This window comes from Athalia rosae, chromosome 8 (genome assembly GCF_917208135.1).
Source record: "Athalia rosae chromosome 8, iyAthRosa1.1, whole genome shotgun sequence".
In the NCBI taxonomy this organism is placed as follows: Eukaryota; Metazoa; Arthropoda; class Insecta; order Hymenoptera; family Athaliidae; genus Athalia; species Athalia rosae.
This window is the reverse complement of record NC_064033.1, coordinates 2,766,178-2,791,511: the sequence shown is the minus strand read 5'-3', so window position 1 is coordinate 2,791,511 and position 25,334 is coordinate 2,766,178. Positions and strand designations below refer to the sequence as shown.

Below are 25,334 nucleotides of genomic sequence, written 5' to 3'. Positions count from 1 at the left end.
CATAGATCCTCCTCGCGTTTGGAGAGAAAAAAAAAATAAATAAATTATCAAAGTGGGACGCTCCCCGTAGCGGCGGGAGGGATCGCAAGACGGGGGAAAAAAAAAAGCTCTGGAACTGGTATATAAAAGCGGAATACTTCTTCTCTGCATAGGTATATAACGAAAGCCTCAATTGTACTGTACAATGTTCGCAGTAAGGTATATAAATTATACATGTAAATATACGGGCGGCCGGCTGGGAGATCGAACGAAAAGATATCGAGATATGTGTTGGCGACTATGTCCCTTTTCCTCCCTCCCAGCCGGGGCCCCCACTTCCTCGCCCCACGGTGTATGGTCATATTAGTTTTTTTATTTATTTATTTTTTTTGGTTATAAAAAAGATACCTCGTACGATACGATACATACGAACACCCAACAGATGTATAAGTACGACGAGGAATCGAAAGACACATTTATGTACCTATATTTGTATGTTATAAATTCTGAAACACTCTTCGAGCATCAAAACTGGAGTCGGAACAAAAGAAATAAAAAAAGTGAGACGAGATCTGCGGGCCACCGATTTTTCGACAGCATCTGATTGCGAATTAAATAATTTCACGTGAGTGAACTTCACTCGATCGACTTCGGAAATATTTACACAGAATTCGACCAGTTTTAAATCTCACAATTTCTTCGTTGTAAAACTATTTTAACGGTGTTATATATACGTATACGTGTACAAAAATTGACGAGGGAACTCTTTTGTAAAATATTGTATATATGAATTAGGTGTAGCGAAATATTATGTTTGATTTTTTTCAATGGAGAATCAGAACATCTCGGATTTGAATTTTGTCGAACCGTACGTTTCATTCGTTGAAATTACCCGCAATGAAAATTTGCCGTACTAAATCTTCACTGTGCACAATTACCGTGGGTTATGTACATATAAATTTTGATAATCGAGATACAATCGAACGAAGTATGTAGCTACTTCGATTTTTTTCGAAGAAGTCTCCAAAGCTACGTGACTGTTTGTAAATTAAAAAGTTTTATACGAAACAAAAAAAAAAAGAAAAGAAACTGAAAATTTACATTATAAGTAATATCATGTGACAGGTGTATCATAGCTACACAAACTAATTGTATTCTTCTACTCTTATACGATACGAAAAAAAAAAATTAATAGAATTATAATTTAAATTAATAGAAAAATTATTGTAAATATCGATGAGACAAAAAACGAGTAAACGAAAAAAAAAATAAATAAATAAATAAATAACTGAACAATGAGTGAAAAATAAAGAAATTTTTGGTGAGAATGATTCGATCGTTCATTGTCTCTGAGCAATTGAAGTTGGAAAAAGTAAACGGTAAATTTGAGAAAAATGTTTGGGCTCCGTACGACGCGACTCTGGACATAAATTGGAATTGAGTTATGACATGCTCCGTACTCCACAGCTCATAACTCGCTTTTACAAGTGTTCACGACCGTGTGCAACCGGAACATACGTGTATGATACAATCCGGCCCATGACACGGTTCATTGTGTTCATAAATAATTCATTTACAAACATTGTCCACGTTACGTAAGGCGAGCCGATAGGCACCGAAATAACGTTGCTCACGAGATCCCGATAATTGGTGATTTAATCACGGGGATATACGTTACTATACGTTACAACGTTAACAACGACAGTTTTTTACAACGCGATATTCAACATATTTTGAACAGATTCGAAGTCTCGTTCGATCGGTTTTCGTGAAGTGGTTTTTTCGCTCACGATATGATGAAGTGATTTGAAAACTGGTCGACCAGTAAATTATAGCACTACATTCCGAGTGGATAAGACGGACCGGGATTGGCAAAAAAAATAAATCTAGAGCGGGCAAAGAGAGATCATTTCAAAGCTCATGAAATTCATTCGGTCTCAGTCGAGACCGATTTTAAAAATTAGAAAATCCCTCGGTCTGATGCGTTGCATTGAACTTTTTTCCCAAAAAGCGAATTCACGCATCGATTGTTTCAAAGCGTTGCGCTGGGAAAAAAAAATTAGATGAATTTTTTTGACCAGACGTATCTGAAAGCAGAAGATTCAAGCTTCAATTTGGTTCCAATTTCATTTGATTCGGTGCATTTTTCGGGAAGTTACAAGCGTTCGAAGTTGACCATTTTCGCATAGGTATCGTATATTTTCTCTAATTCTTTTAATCATACAATACCCTGCGCTCTAAATACATTTCTGAATGGGCATCGGCAGCCAATCAGCGTTTACTACGAAAATCCGTAGTAAAAGAGTAAACAAAAGGGGACCAGACATTCCTTAGTAGTGGGTCAACAGTCGGTGTAGTGAGGTAGGTCAGGAAGTTCAATGAGCTCACGGTTTATTTAAATTAATCATATATGGGGTGTATCTTTGCCAAAATTGACGTAAAAAATCCGAAAAAAATTCTGGAAGTATGTACATTTTTTATTCTATGAGTACATGATGAGTATGTCTATGTATGCCGAGTATATATGTACATACCTATGTAAAACTCATGTAAATGGGGTGTATTTTTGTCAAAATTGGCATAGAAAATTCAAAAAAAATTCTGGGAGTATGTACGTCGTGAAATCTATGGGTAAATAATGAGTATGTTCATGTATGGTGAGTATGTATGTACTCACCAATGTGAAAGGGTTTTACATAGGGTGCATTTTTGCCAAAATTGACGTAACGAAAAATTAAAAATTCTGGGAGTATGTACGTTATTAAATCTGATGGTATATGATGAGTACGGTCGTGCGTGAAGGGAATATCTACATAGCTATGTACAACCCAAGTATATATGGTGTATTTTTGCCAAAATTGACGTAACGAAAAATTAAAAATCCTGGGAGTATATACGTTATTAAATCTGATGGTATATGATGAGTACGGTCGTGCGTGAAGGGAATATCTACATAGCTATGTACAATCCAAGTATATATGGTGTATTTTTGCCAAAATTGACGTCATGAAAAATTAAAAATCCTGGGAGTATATACGTTAATAAATCTGATGGTATATGATGAGTATGGTCGTGCGTGAAGGGAATATCTACATAGCTATGTACAATCCGAGTATATATGGTGTATTTTTGCCAAAATTGACGTAATGAAAAATCAAAAATTCTGGGAGTATGTACGTTATTAAATCTGATGGTATATGATGAGTATGGTCGTGCGTGAAGGAAATATCTACATAGTTATGTACAACCCAGGTATATATGATGTATTTTTGCCAAAATTGACGTAATGAAAAATCAAAAATTCTGGGAGTATGTACGTTAATAAATCTGATGGTATAAGATAAGTATGGTCGTGAGTGAAGGGAATATCTGTATAGCTATGTACAATCCAGGTATATATGGTGTATTTTTGACAAAATTGAAGATTTTGCGACAAAGTTAACTTCTCAAAATTGAGTGGACATGCAGCTGTGCGTACATTCAGAGATAGGTATGTAACGGGCAAGGGCGTATATAATGAGCACATGTGACAGGCACATGTATGGTAGTGATGAGGCTCTCGTGCACGAATACTATGGGTATATGTGTGGGTATGAAATAAGTATATTCGCAGATAGCTACGTACATACATGTACAGATCTATGAACATGAATATGTGAGTGAATAGGGTGAGTTTTTGACGGAGCTATTGCACCGAATTTCTGATCTAAAATCCGGTGGGAACGTTAGGATATGATAAGCATGTAAACCTATCATTCTGCTGTAGATTGAATATTTTCTTATAACGATATTATCGTCAGGCATATTTTCTGATTGAACTATTTCTTACGGCACACGCCTTGTCAATATTCATATACTCAATTAACAGTATTCTGATTGATTTCGGAATAGTTTTGACACGTGTTGGAATTCTTTTGTGTAACATTACAGAAGGTATCTTCAGGATTTGAGTTGAAAATTATGCATCATTGCCATTTCATGAACGAATTTATTGAATTGACCGAGTTGTCGACATTCTTTCCTTGGATGTTTTTCGATTTTGGGGTCGAAGATAAATATTTTTTTTTTTAGAGTTTTTCGAAGATTTCTTATGTATTTTGATCTCAGAAATCCGAATCTGGAAGAAAAATTGATCTATCTTGAAAATTGACCAAGATATCGCCGATTTTCAACTTTTTGGGCTCAGAAAAAAAAAATTGCTTTTTTAGTCTATGTTTATGTAATTTGAGCTCGGGAATCCAAATCCAGAAGAAGAATTGATCTATCTCGAAGAATGACCGAGTTATCGCCAAATTATCGCATTATTTTGCATAAATTTGAGGATATCTCGAAGGGAAAAAATCGTAGCTTAATTTGGACAACGGATTTGTGTTCCTGAGGTCAAAATACATGAGAAAAGTGCCATACGATCAATTTTGAAAAATATAAATTTTCGGTCGAAATTTGAGATTTTTCCAAGGGGTACCCCTTACGATTTTTTCAAATTTTGACCAAAAATTTTTATTTTTTTAAATTGACCGTATAGCACTTTTTTCATGTATTTTGACCTCAGGAACACGAATCCGTTGACCAAATTGAGCTACGATTTTTTCCCTTCGAGATATCCTTAAATTTATGCCAAAAAATGCGAAAAAATGGAAATAACTCGTTCATTTTCAAAGATAGATCAATTTTCTTTCCAGATTCGGATTCCTGAGCTCAAATTACATTAATACAGACTGAAAAATCAATTTTTAATTTTTGACCCCAAAAAGCTGAAAATTGGCAATAACTCAGTCAATTTTGGAGATAGATCAATTTTTCTTTCAGATTCAAATTCCTGAGGTCAAAATACGTCAGAAAAGTGTGATACAATCAATTTTGAAACCACTTCACTTTTGGCCCGAAAATCGATTTTTTTTTTGCTCAAAAATCGATTTTTTTTTGGTTTTTCGAGAGTAATCTCACGTATAATCAGCTCAGGAATCAAAATCTGAAAGCCAAAATCATCTACTCGTGCCATCGATCGAGTAATCATTAATTATTCGCTGTTGGGAGCAGAAAAATTAAGACACATCGAGTGGTTTTAGTCGTAGACCCACTTTGCTTCGTCGCATCTATGCATGGAGCGAAATATTCGAATTTCTCAATTCTCCAGCAAACCCGAGCTGAGCTGGAGACCGAGTGGGGCGGACGTTGATTACCATCGACGAATTTGTGGCTGCAGAACTTTGCCGAACATTATGATATTTACACCGAAACGGGGGTTCGCCGTGAACTCCTATTGGTCGATACACCGTACGTATCCTCGCAAACGGATAATATCCCAGCTCGAACGGATAATATCCCGAGCGGTTTGTTGTGAGACGTCACCTCTGCTCAGCCCTGAAGGTGACGTCTCACAACAAAGCGCTACGCTGCTGGCTGCGCTGACTCCAGCAAAGCTCGGGTTCGCTCGTAGACCAAAAAATTCGAATATTTGACGCAGAGATATCTTCAAATTCATGTTACAAAACGATAAAATGGCGATAACTCGGTCAATTTTGGAGAAAGGTGAATTTTTCTTTCAGATTTGCATTCCTGAGATTAAGATACTTAAGAATTCATATAAAAAAAAAACTTTTTCTTATTGTTAACTCGGAACCCGCAAAAAAATCCAAATGGTACCCCTTTTTTTTTGTTCCGAAGAGCGAAAAATTGTCGATAACTCAATCAATTTCCTAGATAAATCAATTTCACTTGTGAATTCGGATTCCTGGGCTCAAAGTCCATAGATAAACTCAAAACGAATGGACATCTGGCGCCGTAACCACTAAAATCAAAGGCTATGATCACGGCTGACGATGAATAAAATCACAGTAACACCATATTGAATGAATAAATCGATGAAGGATAATAAATGGATTTTGTGTATCGTGTTTTTTGAACACGAAGAAAAAAGAAAAATTTTCAGACTGATACCAGACAGACGTCGGAATTGCCTAGTTCTTCGTGTGACGGTTCAAATTTCAACTACTATCCCTACGTTGTGCTGAAAAAAACGGTAGACAGGTAAAAAATAATTAATATTGTGTATTTGTTGACTTATGATGAAATCAGAAGCGCTCTGTCTCAGTTGCATTCCTGCGGACAAAATGCAATCCATCTGTAATCTTTGGTGATTTTTACCCCGACATCCCAAAGAATCACCCCGAAAATTAGCGAAGACTTTGAAAAAAGAAAAATGAAAAATTCCGAGTAATCTCGAAACAGTCAATTGCGAACGTGCAATTCGGTATTCGTTCATTGGAGCGTCTCGTACGTAGATCCTCCTTTTCCGAGGCAACGGCAGTATGACCGCAGCAGCCGGAGCGACGTGGTCATCGGGAGCGACATCGATGGTAGCGCGTACGTACACATCCTTTGAGGAGATAGAAGAAGCCAGCGAGGAGAGAGAGACATCGATATATTTGGGTGAGGATTAGCAATGGAATAGTACGCAGTTACTACAGCGCCATAAATTTTGTTGACAACGAGTCCGGTGTTCAGTTTTGATCCGACCGTGACTCGGGAAGTAGTGTTTCGGTTGATCTACATATTTTTAAAAAGTGCTTGACAATCGGTAGCTAGTGAAAAAACTATATCAGTGTAAATTTTGTGAATTCCGTAACTCGGAGATTTTTCCATAATCACTGGTGAGCATAATGTTTTTACCAGGATTGAAATCTTTGCGCAAAAACGCAAGACTTTGATTATTCGCGATTGTATTCCCTGTATTTTAAATTGGGAAAGTATGAGGGTCACGATTTTGCGCCGTAGAAAAAACTTTTATCGTTCGAATTCCAAATAACTATAGCTAGTTCGTTACGCATTATCATATTCCTATGTTCATTGACTTGATTAACAATAATCTGATTGATTTCGGAATAGTATGAACAAAAGTTGGAATACTATCAATTTTTTTGTCCAACATTACCGAAGGAACTTATCATCGGGATTTTGGTTTAAAATGACGCTTCATTGCCATTTCTTGAACGGATTTATTAATATACTTGAGGTTCGATTTCACAGTTTCACTCGGTTTCTGACATAGTATTTTCGCATTTCAGATTCATACTTGACAGACGTCGAAGGTGCCTGGTTCTTCCAGATGCGGTTCAACTCTGAATTACTATCCCTACGTTGTGCTGAAAAATTCGTATAAGGTAAGAAATGATTGCTATCGTGTATTCGTTGACTTGTAATGATATTAGAAGTGGTCTGTCTGATTTGCATTCCCGGAGTCAGAATGCATTCAATGAGCCTACTAGAATTGGAGTTCTATGAAACTTTCCCTTTTGCCTCGAAAAACCGCCGAGCCTTGGATATTTCTCAAAATTTTAAATCAGAATAAGGATTTTTTTCAAAGAGTTTTTCGGAAAGTCAAAGAGTTTATGAATCTGAAAAGTTCAGAATCGAAGATATCTCTATGAGATTTATTGCTGGCTTTACTCGACGAATGACGGAGATCGCGACGAACATTTGATAATGATTAATAATATAAATGTGTTCATTGTTTGATACATTCATTGATCGAGTTGGTTATCTATTGATTTATTTATTGAACTATGAATTCGAACCCAATGCCTATCTACTCTCAATATGAAGCAATCGTCGCGTCTATGATTACAGACTCTTCTAGAAATCAACCAATTAAGCATTGCTTCTAGCATATTGAACTATTGAATGATTTACTAGTATCTCGATACATTTATTAATTCATTCCATCATTCGTTCATTCATTAAGTTATTTATCCATTCATTCGATTATTGAATCAATTATTCATTGCCTAATTTCCATCAAATCACATGTGAAGCTATCGTTGCATCTATGATTGCAGACTCTTCCAGTAATCAAACAATCAATTATTGCTCCAAGCATTCCGGAATAGTTGATAATTCATGTGTATCTTGTAGCATTCATTCAATCATTTATTAATTCATTCCATCATTCATTCATTCATTAAGTTATTTGACCATTCATTCGATTATTGAATCATGAATTCATGCACGATTTTTATAAAATCACATGTAGAGCTATCGTTGCATCTATGATTACAGACTCTTCTAGTAATCAAACAATTGATCATTGCTTCTAGCATATTGAACCATTGAATGATTTATCAGTATCTCGATGCATTCATTCATTTATTCAGTTATTCATTCAATCATTCATTCATTTATTTAGTTATTTATTCAATCATTCATTTATTCAGTTATTCAATAATTTATTTCAATAACAAATCATGAATTCATGCACAATTTCTATAAAATCACTTGTGGAGCTATCGTTGCATCTATAATTACAGACTTTTCCAGTAACCAAACAATTAATTATTGCTCCTAGCATTCCAAAATAGTATATGATTCATTTGTATTTCGATGCATTCATTTATTCATTTAGTATTTCATCTAATCATTCATTGATTTATTTCATTATTCATTCATTCATAAGTTACTCATTTATTTATTCAATTATCAAATCATGAATTCACGCACGATTTTTATAAAATCACATGTAGAGCTATCGTTGCATCTATGATTACAGACTCTTCTAGTAATCAAACAATTGATCATTGCTTCTAGCATATTGAACCATTGAATGATTTATCAGTATCTCGATGCATTCATTCATTTATTCAGTTATTCATTCAATCATTCATTCATTTATTTAGTTATTTATTCAATCATTCATTTATTCAGTTATTCATTAATTTATTTCATTATCAAATCATGAATTCACGCACGATTTTTATAAAATCTTTTGTGGAGCTATCGTTGCATCTATAATTACAGACTTTTCTAGTAATCAAACAATTAATTCTTGCTCCTAGCATTCCAAAATAGTCTATGATTCATTTGTATTTCGATGCATTCATTTATTCATTTAGTAATTCATCTAATCATTCATTGATTCATTTCATTATTCATTCATAAGTTACTCATTTATTTATTTAATTATCAAATCATGAATTCACGCACGATTTTTATAAAATCACATGTAGAGCTATCGTTGCATCTATGATTACAGACTCTTCTAGTAATCAAACAATTGATCATTGCTTCTAGCATATTGAACCATTGAATGATTTATCAGTATCTCGATGCATTCATTCATTTATTCAGTTATTCATTCAATCATTCATTCATTTATTTAGTTATTTATTCAATCATTCATTTATTCAGTTATTCATTAATTTATTTCATTATCAAATCATGAATTCATGCACAATTTCTATGAAATCACTTGTGGAGCTATCGTTGCATCTATAATTACAGACGTTTCTAGTAATCAAACAATTAATTCTTGCTCCTAGCATTCCAAAATAGTATATGATTCATTTGTATTCCGATGCATTCATTTATTCATTTAGTAATTCATCTAATCATTCATTAATTCATTCCATCATTCATTTATTCATAAGTTATTCATTTATTTATTCAATTATTAAATCATGAATTCATGCACGATTTTTATAAAATCACATGTGAAGCTATCGTTGCATCTATGATTACAGACTCTTCTAGTGATCAAACAATTATCATTGCTTCTAGCATATTGAACTATTGAATGATTTATCAGTATCTCGATGCATTCATTCATCTATTTCATCATTCGTCTATTTATTAAGTTATTCATTTATTCAATAATTTATTCAATCAATTATTCATTGCATAATTTTTTATTAAATGACATGTGAAGCTTTCGTCGCATCTATGATTGCCGACTTTTCCAGTAATCAACCAAGTATTCATGGCTACTAGCATTTTATGCTATTGAATGACTTACTAGTATCTCGATGCATTCATTCATTTATTTAGTTATTCAATTATTCATTTCATTATCAAATCATGAATTCATGCACGATTTCTATAAAATCACGTGTGAAGCAATCGTGTCATCTATGATTGCCGACTGTTCTAGTAATCAAACAATTAATCATTGCTTCTAGCATTTCGAACTATTGAATAATTTATCAGAATCTCGAGGCTTTCATTACTTCATTCATTCGTCATTCATTTAATCAATCATTCAACTATTTATCTGATTATTGAATCATGAATTTATGCACGATTTTTATGAAATCACATGTGAAGTTGTCGTCGCATCTGTGATTGCAGACTCTTTCAATAATCAAACAATTCATTATGGTGAAAAGCATTCTAAACTATTCAATAATTCAGCAGTATTTTTCAAGCATTTATCCATTCATTCATTTATTCATTGCTTTATCAATTTAGTAATTAATTCATTGATTATTTATTTATTCATTCGTTTATCCATCCATCTATTCATCCATTCGTCCATTTATTCATTCCTTCATTAATTCAGTAATCCATTTTTCGATTATTTATTCATCTATCTATTTATCCGTGCATCCATTCATCGAATTAACCCAAAGTATTCAATAATAAATCAAATTACAAATCAATCGGGATGTACATTGCAGCCAATCACGAAACATTCGATCGAGGACGTGTAATCTGGTATATGGTTAACAGAGTACATGTATGTCGTAGGTCTTCCGTCTTGGATACAACGGCAGTTCAGCTTCAGCGACAGAAGCGGCGACTTCGGGAGCGACATCAGTAGCAACGCAGTTTCCTCAGAGCGACGATGGAGAGAGGCAACGGTGAGCAAGCTTTCCTGGATAAATTAGTCTAATATTGCCTAAATCGCTTGCACTGACTTTTTATTACCATTTTGATCACGCGCTCTCGACTTTTCATACTGAAAAAAGTAGTTATAAATATACTCGCCCGGGGTCTTAACAATCCTTTGAAATTCCGAGAGATGACTATTCAATTGAATTACACGCGTTTCCTTCTATCTTCCAGTATTTTGAGATGATCAATTGATATATTGAACTCATAAAAATTACATACAGCTATTATTCTCAATCAACTTTCAATACAAAAGTTTTCTGATATTTTTGGACCGTCAACGTAGCATTTCTCAAATCGCTCGAGCGGCTGTCTTTCATTGTAATTTGATTACGTTCTTCATTATGTGCTCGGCAAACAGACGTAATGCAAATGCACTCAATGCAGCACCTGAAAAATTTCTCGGGATTTGCGGAATGGTTTTTCAATGATTCGCTCGATTTCTTCTCTTAATGAGATACGGAAAAATTTATTGATCTTATTCGTGGATACAAAAATAATATAAATATAAGTGATTGTTACATCATGACTTGAATCTTACATGTGATATGAATTGCACCCCCTTGATAAATATTATCAAAATCCTTATAAAATCAGATCACTTAATATTACCATTGGGTAATGGACTTATTAAATTCATGCACCCCCGTGATATAATTTATCAGACACGCCAGTAAGGCAAGACAATGATTTATCATCACGTAACTTGGTACAACTTATTATAATTCGAACGTTTTAGATACTTATATATATATTGAGTCATAAAATAAGTTATACATTGTGTTACATGGTACGTCATACAGTAAGTCATGTATTGCGCTAACTAATTGTTCATTTGTTATTTGTGTTATAGGTCGCAGCTCCTCCAACATCATTGCCCGGACTCCCCCTGTTCATCAGGGGGAGTCCACCGTCCCCTGGGACTGCGCGGCCTCCCACCGCCCCCGGGGTCCCAGGGGACCCAGTCCCCGAGGACATGTCTTCGGGGATGCGGTATCCCCGCTGGAGGGGATGCCATATCCCGAGGGACATGTCCTCGGGAACTGGTCTTCGGGGACGCGTGTCCCCCCAGGGACACGTCCCCGGGGATGCGGTATCCCCGCTGGAGGGGATACCGTGTCCTTGGGGGCGTGGCCTTGGGGGAATAAGCGTCCTCGAAAATCCCGGGAAAAGGAGGTCCCTAGCGGACACTTTGTTTTTCGTTTCTCTAGAGAAATCAAAAAAACGAGTGACCGCTTGGGACCTCCTTTTCCCGGGATTTTCGAGGACGCTTATTCCCCCAAGGCCACGCCCCCAAGGACACGGTATCCCCTCCAGCGGGGATACCGCATCCCCGGGGACGTGTCCCTGGGGGGACACGCGTCCCCGAAGACCAGTTCCCGAGGACATGTCCCTCGGGATATGGCATCCCCTCCAGCGGGGATACCGCATCCCCGAAGACATGTCCTCGGGGACTGGGTCCCCTGGGACCCCGGGGGCGGTGGGAGGCCGCGCAGTCCCAGGGGACGAGTCCCTGGACTCCCCCTGATGAACAGGGGAAGTCCAGGGGGTCATAACTGCGGCGGCAGCATCTCCGAGTACCTGTAACATATGGAAGATTGATTATTAATAAGATGCATATAAGAACATATTATTACCAATATTATATTCTATGTCGATATATTAATTATATGTCATATTACATTATATGTAAATATATTACTGCCAATGTGTTGTTATAATATCTTGCATTGAATATGTTATTATAATCACCTGTAAACGAATTGTGCGATGCCATGGAAGTCCTGTCCTTCGTGGTTGGAAGTTGAATAGGTACTGCGATGATCAAGGCACTGTGACGACAAATTGAGAGCCTGAAAGAAAATATCATATAGGAAATAATGTGATATTGTCAACCTGGATTTTAAATGTATGAATAAATTTGTTCAGAATATAACAGCGAAGATTGTTTCTAAACCTGTGATGAATTCCTGAATCCTACTGATAGACAAATTCTAGTACCACTATCTCGCAGTGAAGAACATGATCACTGGATGAGTAATGATATAGAAGTTCAATGTTGATTTGATAATTAAATGAATACCTGAATAACTGAATGAATGAATGAATGAATGAATGAATGAATGAATGAATGAATGAATGAAAGAATGAATGAAGGAATGAATGAATGAATAAATGAAGGAATGAATGCATCGAGATACTAATAAATCATTCAATAGCTTAAAATGCTAGTAGAAATGATCAATTGTTTGATTACTAGGAGAGTCTGTAATCATAGATGCAACGATAGCTCTACATGTGATTTTATAAAAATCGTGCATGAATTCATGATTTGATAATTGAATAAATGAATGATGGAATGAATTAATGAATGATTAGATGAATTACTAAATGAATAAATAAATGCATCGAAATACAAATGAATCATATACTATTTTGGAATGCTAGGAGCAAGAATTAATTGTTTGATTACTAGAAGAGTCTGTAATCATAGATGCAACGATAGCTCTACAAGTGATTTTATAGAAATTGTGCATGAATTCATGATTTGATAATGAAATAAATTAATGAATAACTGAATAAATGAATGATTGAATAAATAACTAAATAAATGAATGAATGATTGAATGAATAACTGAATAAATGAATGAATGCATCGAGATACTGATCAATCATTCAATGGTTCAATATGCTAGAAGCAATGATCAATTGTTTGATTACTAGAAGAGTCTGTAATCATAGATGCAACGATAGCTCTACATGTGATTTTATAAAAATCGTGCATGAATTCATGATTTAATAATTGAATAAATAAATGAATAACTTATGAATGAATGAATAATGGAATGAATAACTAAATAAATGAATGAAGGAATGAATGAATGAATGAATGAAGGAATGAATGCATCGAGATACTGATAAATCATTCAATGGTTCAATATGCTAGAAGCAATGATAATTGTTTGATCACTAGAAGAGTCTGTAATCATAGATGCAACGATAGCTTCACATGTGATTTTATAGAAATTGTGCATGAATTCATGATTTAATAATTGAATAAATAAATGAATAACTTATGAATGAATGAATGATGGAATGATTTACTAAATGAATAAATGAATGCATCAAAATACAAATGAATCATCTACTATTTCGGAATGCTAGGAGCAATGATTAATTGTTTGATTACTAGAAGAGTCTGTAATCATATATGCAACGATAGCTCCACATGTGACTTTATAGAAATCGTGCATGAATTCATGATTCAATAATCGAATGAATGGTCAAATAACTTAATGAATGAATGAATGATGGAATGAATTAATAAATGATTGAATGAATGCTACAAGATACACATGAATTATCAACTATTCCGGAATGCTTGGAGCAATAATTGATTGTTTGATTACTGGAAGAGTCTGCAATCATAGATGCAACGATAGCTTCACATGTGATTTGATGGAAATTAGGCAATGAATAATTGATTCAATAATCGAATGAATGGATAAATAACTTAATGAATGAACGAATGATGGAATGAATTAATAAATGTATCGAGATACTAGTAAATCATTCAATAGTTCAATATGCTAGAAGCAATGCTTAATTGGTTGATTTCTAGAAGAGTCTGTAATCATAGACGCGACGATTGCTTCATATTGAGAGTAGATAGGCATTGGGTTCGAATTCATAGTTCAATAAATAAATCAATAGATAACCAACTCGATCAATGAATGTATCAAACAATGAACACATTTATATTATTAATCATTATCAAATGTTCGTCGCGATCTCCGTCATTCGTCGAGTAAAGCCAGCAATAAATCTCATAGAGATATCTTCGATTCTGAACTTTTCAGATTCATAAACTCTTTGACTTTCCGAAAAACTCTTTGAAAAAAATCCTTATTCTGATTTAAAATTTTGAGAAATATCCAAGGCTCGGCGGTTTTTCGAGGCAAAAGGGAAAGTTTCATAGAACTCCAATTCTAGTAGGCTCATTGAATGCATTCTGACTCCGGGAATGCAAATCAGACAGACCACTTCTAATATCATTACAAGTCAACGAATACACGATAGCAATCATTTCTTACCTTATACGAATTTTTCAGCACAACGTAGGGATAGTAATTCAGAGTTGAACCGCATCTGGAAGAACCAGGCACCTTCGACGTCTGTCAAGTATGAATCTGAAATGCGAAAATACTATGTCAGAAACCGAGTGAAACTGTGAAATCGAACCTCAAGTATATTAATAAATCCGTTCAAGAAATGGCAATGAAGCGTCATTTTAAACCAAAATCCCGATGATAAGTTCCTTCGGTAATGTTGGACAAAAAAATTGATAGTATTCCAACTTTTGTTCATACTATTCCGAAATCAATCAGATTATTGTTAATCAAGTCAATGAACATAGGAATATGATAATGCGTAACGAACTAGCTATAGTTATTTGGAATTCGAACGATAAAAGTTTTTTCTACGGCGCAAAATCGTGACCCTCATACTTTCCCAATTTAAAATACAGGGAATACAATCGCGAATAATCAAAGTCTTGCGTTTTTGCGCAAAGATTTCAATCCTGGTAAAAACATTATGCTCACCAGTGATTATGGAAAAATCTCCGAGTTACGGAATTCACAAAATTTACACTGATATAGTTTTTTCACTAGCTACCGATTGTCAAGCACTTTTTAAAAATATGTAGATCAACCGAAACACTACTTCCCGAGTCACGGTCGGATCAAAACTGAACACCGGACTCGTTGTCAACAAAATTTATGGCGCTGTAGTAACTGCGTACTATTCCATTGCTAATCCTCACCCAAATATATCGATGTCTCTCTCTCCTCGCTGGCTTCTTCTATCTCCTCAAAGGATGTGTACGTACGCGCTACCATCGATGTCGCTCCCGATGACCACGTCGCTCCGGCTGCTGCGGTCATACTGCCGTTGCCTCGGAAAAGGAGGATCTACGTACCTGGCCAAAAATTTGGCCAAAAATTTACCGGAAAATATGGCTCTCGTTCAATTAGCGCATGAAATCCACATGCGATGGTTTCTCTCTCCATGATGGCCATATCGTGTTAATCGATAGCGATAGGACTAAAGTACGTAGTAACTTGTTTCCACTCTGATCAACGACTGACTACCTACATTCAGAAAAGTTTTCCCAAAAATTTAGTTAGGATATTTTAATTATTTCTAAATGATATGTATTTTACTTCGGTTCAGGAAGGTTTATTATGCATAGATTCGTGATGATAACATATGTTATGGAAGAATAATGTTTTTCTAATTACTTTCACAAAATTATACACCACTCATCACTTAAGTACAGATAACAGACCTCATCAACAATAGTCATATCATAAGTTTACTATAAATGTAATTCATGTATGCTCTTCTTCGAGCATGGATTATTCTGAGGCTAAATATCGGTGAAAGTAAGCACATTCACAGATCGATTGCCGCGTAACGAATTTCTAGAAACATCAATAATCTTTCCTATTCTCTGAATGGCTTCAAGATTTCTTGAAAAAATTAAGGAGACTGGCTTGCTTTCGATTGCCTTCTACTTTTGGATTCGTTATAATTTCCGGTTCTCGTTTTTGTTTCTTTAAAACAGTATCGTCAAGCTCTCCAGGTACTTGGCGTTTTTGACCACGCGAAGCATTCGCCTCTTTTACATCTCCGTGTTCCGATCCGCCAGCAATTGATCGCTCGATTTTTCTATCCTCTGTACTGATTTTCTCAAAAATATTCCCAGACGATTGTTTCGCTGTGGTTGAACCGGAAGCGATCGACGATGGTCGTTCCACCGTCGGTTTCCATCTCAGACAATTGAATTCCTCATTTTTTCGCAAGCCTATTTCTTGACAATTAATTGCAGCGTATCGACGATCTCCGATTTCAGATAAAGCGAGAAGTTCTACGTCCGGCAGTGCTCTTTGAAGACTGTACAAATGCTTAGCTGCTATTTTGCTGAATTTCTTTTCCGCCGATGGCAGATCCGACTCCTTAACCAACTCGACACGCATACTACCATCGGCGAGGCATCCCACCAGTGCAAAAGTGGCCACAACTTCGCTACGCTTCTTATGCTCCTTCCAAAATTGCCACAATATCTGCTTCGTCAAATTTACGTGGAGGCCCAGCTCCTTACTCAACAATTTATAAGTTACCTGAAATTAATGTGAAACAAACAAAAATTGAATGGACAAAATAAGCAACTGCGATTTCAATCAATCACGCTCACCAATTTATCATCGTCAAATATCCGTTCACTCAAAGTTTCTAAGTACACATCTATCGATGTTGAAATCATTTCGGCACATTCACATAAACGAACGTCTCAACAACGGAGGAATCGCACGACTGTTCGAACTGAATAGATAAATTAACGTAGATTCATCGCGAATATTGTTCCACATTCGATATGTCGGGTCACGTTCGCCACGAAATCCATGAAGCGTCAATATTATGATATTAGCATTAGGATTTTGATCGAGTCAATACTCTTCATCTTTCTCTCACCTTTCAATCTCCTCATTCCGTTTCAAGTTTTGATCCAGAATACTCAGCTCTGGACGTTTTGGGCTCGACAGCCGCGACGGATGTGACAGAACTTCCACCAGGACTAGCCGCTCGCTGTTGACCTTCGGTTCCGCAGATACGAATCTTTGGAATTACCCCGAAATCGCTGCACTGCGAACCCTGAGAATCTCCTTCCTTCGTCGAACCGTTCGAATTGCGGTTCCTTATGCAGATAATCGTTCAATAAATCACAACCTACGTTTTATCCGCCCAACATTTTTTTTTTTTTTCCTTCAATCAAATTTTTGATACGTACTTGCTGTTCATCTGCTTGGTCAGCTTCTTTTTTTTCGGAACGACGTCCGCCGCGACTTCCGAAATTCCCATCGCTGGATCGTGAGGAAGTGAATCTTGTTCGACGTCCGTAGCTTCTCCAGCTTCTGAAGCTGCCGATTGTTTCCTCAATTCTTTTCGGTGCAACATTATGTTAGCTGCGGTCCCTGCTGTTCAGGAACAGTAAAATTATTCCTATTCTTAATTTTTGATGAGAGATTTTTTCGAACCAACCCTTCTCTATAACGACCCCGGCTAATTTGTTGGAAGGTAAAGCTGGGAGGATTTTTTTCCACCGGACAAACGGAGCCTCGTTAATATCGTGACGCTTTTCAGCGATACGGAACATCTTTCTTCTCTCTTCTGTACGCTCCTGGCGAAGCTGGATCTGTAAGTGATGAGATCAGAGCCACTCCGTTCATCGGTATTCGTCTCATTACCTTCAAATCGTTGTTCGCTTCTCGGAGAGAACCCGTAAGCGAAACCATGTAGTAGATAATCAAAGCCATCAGGACAATCAGCGGAATAACGATACCAGGAGACGCTATGTAGTCGAGAATCCTGCGTAAATTGTACACAAAAAATTTACTTTCCACGTACCAATCTATCGGTTCTTTTTTTCGTTAATTCTTCTCAATACATCACCTGTGAAAAGAGGTCGGCAGTACGTCCTTCAGGCTTTCGGTTGCCAGACGATACATCCTGTAATATTCCGAAAACGGACCGCAGTGCCAAGACGGTTCTACCCAAACGATCGCGTAACCGACCGGCAATACGCAGAGAAAAAGCATGGTCAACAGTAGGGCCAGGTAGAAGTTGTTGGACCTGGAAGACGAACGAGTTGCACGTGAAGCTGGCGAAATTTTGAAAACTCAGGCCATTTACCTCGAAGCCCTGAAGACGATTTCGTGCGGCACGTTGCAAGTCAAGACAGCCCAGGATCGGAGGTACATCAGAATCCCGATTTTTATTACATTCAGAGTAGGCAGTCCCGGACTGAAAAACATCCCCATCCACACCATCCCCTGATTGTTGACGAGATGGAGGATGTTCTCGGCTATCTTGAAATCACCGTACTGCGGGAACTGCTTCTCCAGATCCCAACACCAGAAGTTGTTCATGTGTCGTACGAAAACGGCTCGAAAAAAATCCATCCCAAGGGTTGATATTGTCGTGAGCACCTGGGCGATTCGGGGGCGGCATAAAAATCGATAATTAATCCCCCGAGTGGTTCTTTATAGCCGTCGGAGCGGCACGCGCTTCCAGCTTTCAATTAACGTTCTTTGTGTAGTGCGGAGGTATAAATGTGCGGAGGAGTAAAATAGTAAATAATCACTGGGCACCGCTCCGGTTCTAACGACTCCGCGGGGGAATTACGAGGTCGGATTTAATCGCGTGATCTTGAACACTTCTGGGCGAGGTTCTCTGCTAATTGTATATACTCACCAAATCCATGACCGTCAGTTTGGCCAGTTCTTGACCGAACATCGTCTCCCAACACAAACGTCTCAGTTTTTTTCTCGTCGTAATGTCCAAAGTGACGTTCTGGAGAGCCGCTCCTGAAAAATGAGAAAAAAAAATAAATAATAGAGGATACGATAAAAAAATGATCGAACGATGTCCTTCGTTTCGTTTCCCATTCGTGTCCCTTACCTCTTCTCCTCCTGTCGTCGGAAGTAGGTCTCCTCACGTCGCAGTACTGATTGTAGCAATTGACGATCACCTTATTCGCCAAAGGTTTAACGGTAGCCACATCGCTCGTCGTCGTCGTCGTCGTCGTCGTCGTCGAACCCTCGGTGGTTTCCGTCCCAAAATCGGTGGTCATCGAAACGGAATCCTTCGCGGTTTTTGGGTGGTCGGAAGTTTCAGTTGAGCTACTCGATGTACTCGTACCGTGAGTCGCCTCTTCGGTAGATCCGGTAGAAGTCGTCGAAAGAGAAGACGATTCGGATGTCGACGAATAAGCCGTTGTGGAGTCATTGAAATCGTCGATATCGCCGCTGTTATTCGTGACGGTGCTCGATTCGTAGGGCGTTTCGTTATCACTTTCCGTTTGCGGTGCGATCGAATCATCTCCGTAGAAAATGATCCCTTCGCCAGGTATGTAGATATCATCGCTGTCCAGAGTTTCGTTGTAGTCGTCGTCGTAGGGCCAGTCGTATTCTTCGGTTGTTGTTGAGGCGCTGGTACTGGCTCGTAAAATAGATTCGATAGCTTCGAAGTTCGCGTTGTCCGCCAGAGACCTGGAAACTACGTGGTGCGTGTCGCCGGGCGATAAACCAAACGTTGCGTTCTTAGACGTGATATTCGTTAAAAGAACGAGACTCAAAGATGCCAGCGTAGCCATCGAGTTCACCGAACTTGGACAGGCAGTCGGAACGTTTCTACAATTTCCGGGGATCGCCGAGTCCTCCGTGACGTTCGGCTTCAATTGTTTCAACTCTTTTACCTGCGGGCAAGCGGACCAGATCCTTGGAAACTTTTCAAAATTTTCGACCAACGAATTTTCACCTACCATGGTGTTGATTTTTCCGAATAGCGCGATTATCAGGGAGTACAAGTTGAGGAGATTGAGAACCATTATCCTGTTGGTCATAATTCAGCGTGAGATGAGAAAAAAAAAAACCAGATCATCGAAGATATTCACCTCGCCAGCTGGAACCGAAGCTGTTTTCTGGGATGATAGTTCTCCAGTATGCCCAAAATTTCGAAGAATATTGGAAAAATGTATGAAATGAGCGTCATAACGATCGTGATTTCGTTCGCCCTCCACCAGTTGGATTCCGCCTCGGGTTCCATAGATCGCGAGACCACCTGGACAACGGCGAATGCGGATAACGCGAGCAAACCGGCGACCACGACGTTGACGAACGTTCTTATGAACGTGGTTTGCCAGCTGGAACGGAGAGACGAGTGACGTTCGCAAATTTGATAATCTTCGAAATTTGGGGAAAAAAATATATTGACTGACTTCCGTTCGACTTTCTGTTTCTCCGCTTCCTCCAACAGCGACTCTTTGAACCCGAGCACTATACTGGCGATACGATTATGGGCCGTCTCAGGATTTCCTATCATGAAATCCCAGCCGGTAAATAGTTTCCACGTAAAAGCGCACTCGTCCTCTTTCTCCGAGAGCTTACTCATGCGCGAGTTCTCCGCCATTCTGAAATCGTGAAAAAAAAAAATGATATCGGAAAAATTCTTTCACCGATCACACCGCGAAAGAAGTTTCTTCTCAATTCGAGCATACTTTCGGAGTATGGCGACGAAACTGTAGACGTAGACGACCAAGTTCGCCAAAAAGTAGGCTAAGGGTAGACTGTAACCACTGCGTGAATCCTGGTTGGTGTACCAGCCATAAAAAAAAGGCGAGTACTTCAGAATGCCCTCGAATTCCCAGAGGATTAGGAGGTGCTTGGATTTTAATTTCTCCTCCGGTAGCATGGTTTTTCTTTCACCGGCGAGCGTCGCGTCGGCTGTGAGCATCTGCGGACAATGTACGACGAACGGTATATCGTAGAATCGACGGACGTTACAGGTGGAAATTATCGTTGATAATTTGAACCTCACCTCTGGAACGGCGACGAAGGCGGCCAGAGTCGCGGCGATGACGAGATTTATCCAAAATATCCATCGGAGAAATATGAAGTAGGAAGCAACCGCTGACCCGAAGTGGGATTCTATCTCTTTTATTCTGAGTTCCCACGGTATCAGCCAAGTTTGGAGATTGACCAGTTCGCGTTCGAAATATTGTAGATTCTACGCGAAGGTTTTCAATGAGAATTTCTCTTTTTTTACGAATTCTCAACGATCGAATTGCAATTACCTTGTTCACCAGGATAGACGCGCGGGCGATAACGTCACGGGTGCTTCGATTTTGCGCTAGTCTTTCCTGAAGAGCACCTTCGTGGCGTCTGACGTACGACTTCGCTTGTTGCACCAATTTTATTTTTCGCCTGAGGGGCCAAGGCTGCTGTTTCACACCGCTCAGAACTTCCTTGTGAAGTTTTAGATTCTCGAAGATCTGCTCCTGGGTTCCTCCCTCTTCGATGGATATCGCTGTGCTGCGTGCGTCAAAATTAATAAAATGTACAGTAAACAATTTCGAACGGACTCGGCTGTTCGCGATTTGAATTTCTTACTCCCCGGAGCTCGTCGTGAACGCCGAAGATCTTCGCCTAACTCCGCTTTCGATATCCGGGCTAAACGGCGAAGAAGATCGTCTCTTTCTTCTACTCGGTTTGCGAAGAGACGCGCGACGCTGGATAATAGCGCTGGCTGATGCCGAGTAGTCGTCCTCGTCGCCGCCTTCATCCCCATCTACGATCGCTGGATCCAAAAAAAAAAAAGGACCACTTAAATGTTTGAGGGTTCAAAAAATTTCAACGGTAATTTCCGGCTCACTAACCTGCCACTGGTACCCGACGCATTTCCGCCTCTCCGTCGAACTGTATCTGGGATTTTTTAGGGTCCCTGAGTGCGGTCTCCTGCGAATATCCGTTACTAGGATCTTCAGCGATGGCGAAAGTTACCGATAACCGATCTACCGAAGGCTGCGGAGACGGAGGAACAACCTGACCGAAAAGTAGAATCAGAAAGAAAGAGCTTTGAACCGAGTAAACTTTTTTCTTTTTTTTTCTCTCGCAAGTTTCCAGTAAATTCCGTGTAAAATTTACAACGTGTAATTTGTGAGCATTTTTTACCCCTCCTCTCTTTTCTTTCGGAGTGATTCCTTGAACGGCGATAAAATAAGCGCAGTATTACGGGCGATCGCGTTAACCGCGTTGCGGAATCCGCGGTTTCCTTTATCGCAGTTGGAAAAAGACGTAGAAAAATTCGTGGAACTAGCGAGGCAAGTCGCCATTGAAGTTGTATCGATACCGACTGACTGCCACTTGTTCCATCCTGGTGTAAAGCAGCCCTCCGGGCCAACTTCCCCTGATACGCCGCTCTCCTCTATCCGCCTCTACACATTCGCGCCTCTACACCTCGGTTGTAAGTTAAGACTAATATCTGCTATCTCCGATCCAGAGGATCCCAACCTACCCCCGGATAGCGCCAGATTTATTTTTCCTCTCGCCCCTAAATTATTCCAGGGGATAAAAAAAACCCTTCCAATTCGAGGGATAAATTCACGGATTATAATATTATTCCGTTTTCATATAAATTGCAATTACTCAGAGCGGCGGCGCGATGGTTACCGTCAATTAATTCCTAATTGGAGCGTAATATGATTCCGTGGATTATTCGAAAGCACCGTTCGCTCACCGGTATTATAACGTTTAAACCGGTACACACGAGCGCTCGTGAAAACACGTGAGTAAAATTAACCGAGGCAATTATTTTCCAGGGTGTTCGTAAAACGAAGACTAATTGTTCGCGTTAACACAAACGTCTACTGTCCCTCCGTACGTACGTACAGGCGATAGAAATTTCCGACGCGTGTTTCAGAATCTTGCCCCCGAAACCGAAAACAGGCAGAAAAATAACAGGGGTGCTTTGAAAGCTCCGGTAGAAAAAAGTTTACCCTCGGCAGGACGATTAATTAAATATTCCGCATTCGTAATCAGGTCGAACGTGGAGTAAATTTTTCTACAAGAGGTCTCAGGTGAGAGCCGCTGTTTCCCAGTGTCAACAAACGGATGGCGGGGGTTGAGCGAGGTGAAAACCGGGGCGGGGGGATGGAAAACACTCGAAGTTCGCGTGTGAAGCGCCGCGCCTTAACGCCGGGGTCCCCTCTTTTCCAAACGAACATGCCATCGCATCCTACCCCTCGAACAACAAGACAGACAGACGTACGGACCTACAGGGACGTTATAGGTAAGCTGCTGGGGCTATATCCAGTGATCGCGCCAGGCATGCATAAGGCTCTCGTCCCGGAGTCACGCGAACCCGGTGGCTCAGCCACCCTTATATACTTTCAGCTAATCACTCTCGTGTACTATAGCCGACTTCGTATCCCCCCATTCCGTCGTCGTGCGGGAGAAAAAAACAAAAAAAACAAAAAAAGAATATATATTCGAACACAACGAGAATTTTACTTGGAATATTGCTCGACGGACGGGGTAAAAGTACGTATCCTTTGACTTTACAGGGGTAGAAACTAACTGTGCGGGTATAACGGGTGCCTTGGGCGCGCCTGGAACAGCTCACCCGGAATGATGAAAAATCGAAGCAAACCCGGTGGGAACAGTCGGTTTTAATTAATGGATGTACGCGAAATACATTCCTATACCTGTCAGAAACTACTAATTTGAAAATAAATTACGCACGTTATTTAGCACAGAGAACGAAAAGCCTTTCGCTTCCCTTTGTCTCCGATTCGTTAGCTCATTGATTTTTTTTTGCTTCCCTTATTTTCTCTAGGAGCAGCCGAATTCGCAACATTACATAATTTTTTCTTTACGTCCATCCCGATACCGACCTGCGGATTCAGAAAAGAGGGAGCGATGGTATATCGGGGCGACCTCGAGGCGCTGTCCACCCGAAGGATCCCTGGGATATCCTTCGTACGATGGCTTGCCGATCGAGTCCTGTGGGTAAAATCGTTGTCGGAAGATGCGGCTCTTTGCGGGGATGGATCTAGAGAAGAATCGTCCCCGCGGTCTTCGGGGTTCGATATTATTTTATCCTTTTCCGCCATGGCGCCTTTTTTTCTCCTCTCGTTTTTTTTTTTTTTTTTTTCACTTTTATTATCCCTCGATAACGCGGATAACAGGCGGTCGCGGCGTTCCCGCAATCCTCTGGAAATATATGAGTACGATTGCTCATCGCTGATCAACGGGGAGTTTACAACCCTCGTCGTAGAATGAGGATTTGACGTTCGTCCCTTTTTCAAATCCCACGTAATCTGGGTTACAAGATAAGTCGGACACTTACCCCGCTTCAGCTGCGATAGTTCGACTATTCGCCCCTCCGACAAAAAAAAAAAAAACTGACAATTACAATTAAATTCGGGGTGGTTTTTAGAAATTGATGACCCGACAAACGAAATAGAATTTTTTTCCCAATTCACTTCGCGTAAAGATTTTGTGGGAGAATTATTTTCCGCACTTCGGCGAACGGTTTACTTGCTCTAATGTCTGAACAACTACTGTCCCCGTACCCGGTTACATTCGCTAATGAATATTCTCTCACCCCCGTTTTCCTACCTCTGGACAGGTATTAACGCGTTAATAATCAGGACGAATGGCCCTACACGGCTGGATGAGAAGGATGAAAGCTCGAACTGCGACGGTTCCATCCGTCGCTTTACTCATGTTAATGGGGGCCGGTTTTTTTTTTTTGTTTTTTTTTTCTTTCGCCGGTGTAACGAGAGCCTCGTACGCGTTAACTTTTAGTTACACGTGACGTGGTGGGATAATTACAGACTGTTCTACGTTTCGCATGAAAATTACCTACAAGGGTTTCTCTCCGCGGGGGTACGGACACGCAAAACTGTAAACGCCACGCCTGTCTGGGTTCCTGTCGCATCCGGAGCAACGCTTTTGTTCTTTGTTACGGTTAATGTATAACCGGCGCAAATATGCCATCGATAAAACCATGTCAATTAAAAGGGAATGTAATAAAAATCGAAAATTAAATTTATGTTTGCTGGAGGTGAAGCAGAATATTGTTTCCATTTTTTTTCTTTTTACTTTTACTGTAACGATGCCATCGAAAGTTGGTTTCTTTTTCGGAAATAACGTTTTTTTTTTTTCATTAGTTTTATTTATAGTGATATTCAAAATATTATACATATATGTATTTACGTATGGTTCATAATCCTAAATAATACTATACATTATACTCACAGGGAGAAAAGATTCTAGTCGGTGAGAATA

General features: G+C 39.0%; 2 protein-coding genes and 2 long non-coding RNA genes across 6 annotated transcripts; 1 reads left to right on the top strand and 3 right to left on the bottom strand.

Moving 5' to 3' along the window:
- Positions 1 to 6,424: 6,424 nt before the first annotated feature.
- On the top strand, positions 6,425 to 11,643 carry LOC125502054. Its single transcript, XR_007279864.1, has 4 exons — positions 6,425 to 6,632; positions 7,047 to 7,142; positions 10,498 to 10,610; positions 11,495 to 11,643. It is a non-coding gene; the product is annotated as an uncharacterized LOC125502054 (long non-coding RNA).
- A 435-nt stretch (positions 11,644 to 12,078) lies between these two features.
- LOC112695040 lies at positions 12,079 to 15,434 on the bottom strand. Its single transcript, XR_003150321.2, has 4 exons — positions 15,246 to 15,434; positions 14,736 to 14,831; positions 12,394 to 12,494; positions 12,079 to 12,222 (listed from the first exon to the last, which is right to left on the bottom strand). It is a non-coding gene; the product is annotated as an uncharacterized LOC112695040 (long non-coding RNA).
- A 732-nt stretch (positions 15,435 to 16,166) lies between these two features.
- Positions 16,167 to 16,969, bottom strand: LOC105691046 (DNA polymerase delta subunit 3-like). The gene is made up of 2 exons (XM_012409284.3): positions 16,901 to 16,969; positions 16,167 to 16,826 (listed from the first exon to the last, which is right to left on the bottom strand). The coding sequence occupies exons 1-2, from the start codon at positions 16,967 to 16,969 to the stop codon at positions 16,167 to 16,169; spliced, it is 729 nt and encodes a 242-aa protein (XP_012264707.2).
- LOC105691037 (transmembrane channel-like protein) lies at positions 16,741 to 25,089 on the bottom strand. 3 transcript variants are annotated; one of them, XM_048659563.1, is made up of 18 exons: positions 23,936 to 25,084; positions 21,920 to 22,085; positions 21,654 to 21,840; positions 21,338 to 21,575; positions 21,082 to 21,270; positions 20,762 to 20,997; positions 20,483 to 20,674; positions 20,159 to 20,407; positions 20,027 to 20,096; positions 19,165 to 19,960; positions 18,958 to 19,070; positions 18,397 to 18,692; positions 18,157 to 18,336; positions 17,952 to 18,072; positions 17,746 to 17,899; positions 17,495 to 17,681; positions 17,179 to 17,401; positions 16,741 to 16,826 (listed from the first exon to the last, which is right to left on the bottom strand). In XM_048659563.1, the coding sequence occupies exons 1-17, from the start codon at positions 24,152 to 24,154 to the stop codon at positions 17,191 to 17,193; spliced, it is 3,804 nt and encodes a 1,267-aa protein (XP_048515520.1). In that variant the 5' UTR covers positions 24,155 to 25,084; the 3' UTR covers positions 16,741 to 16,826; positions 17,179 to 17,190. The 3 variants fall into 3 exon arrangements, with proteins under 3 accessions (XP_048515520.1, XP_048515519.1, XP_048515518.1); XM_048659562.1 differs by having other exon boundaries at positions 17,495 to 17,678; positions 20,159 to 20,674; positions 23,936 to 25,089; XM_048659561.1 differs by having other exon boundaries at positions 20,159 to 20,674; positions 23,936 to 25,087.
- Positions 25,090 to 25,334: the final 245 nt, after the last annotated feature.

Excerpts from the sequence above, each read along its gene's own strand:
- LOC105691046 (XM_012409284.3), bottom strand. The coding sequence starts at position 16,969 with ATGATTTCAACATCGATAGATGTGTACTTAGAAACTTTGAGTGAACGG. Across the intron at positions 16,827-16,900 it reads TATTTGACGATGATAAATTG|GTAACTTATAAATTGTTGAG; the intron begins GTGAGCGTGATT and ends CATTAATTTCAG.
- LOC105691037 (XM_048659561.1), bottom strand. The coding sequence starts at position 24,154 with ATGGCGGAAAAGGATAAAATAATATCGAACCCCGAAGACCGCGGGGAC. Across the intron at positions 19,071-19,164 it reads CGACGACAGGAGGAGAAGAG|GAGCGGCTCTCCAGAACGTC; the intron begins GTAAGGGACACG and ends CTCATTTTTCAG. Across the intron at positions 17,900-17,951 it reads AAGCGAACAACGATTTGAAG|ATCCAGCTTCGCCAGGAGCG; the intron begins GTAATGAGACGA and ends CATCACTTACAG.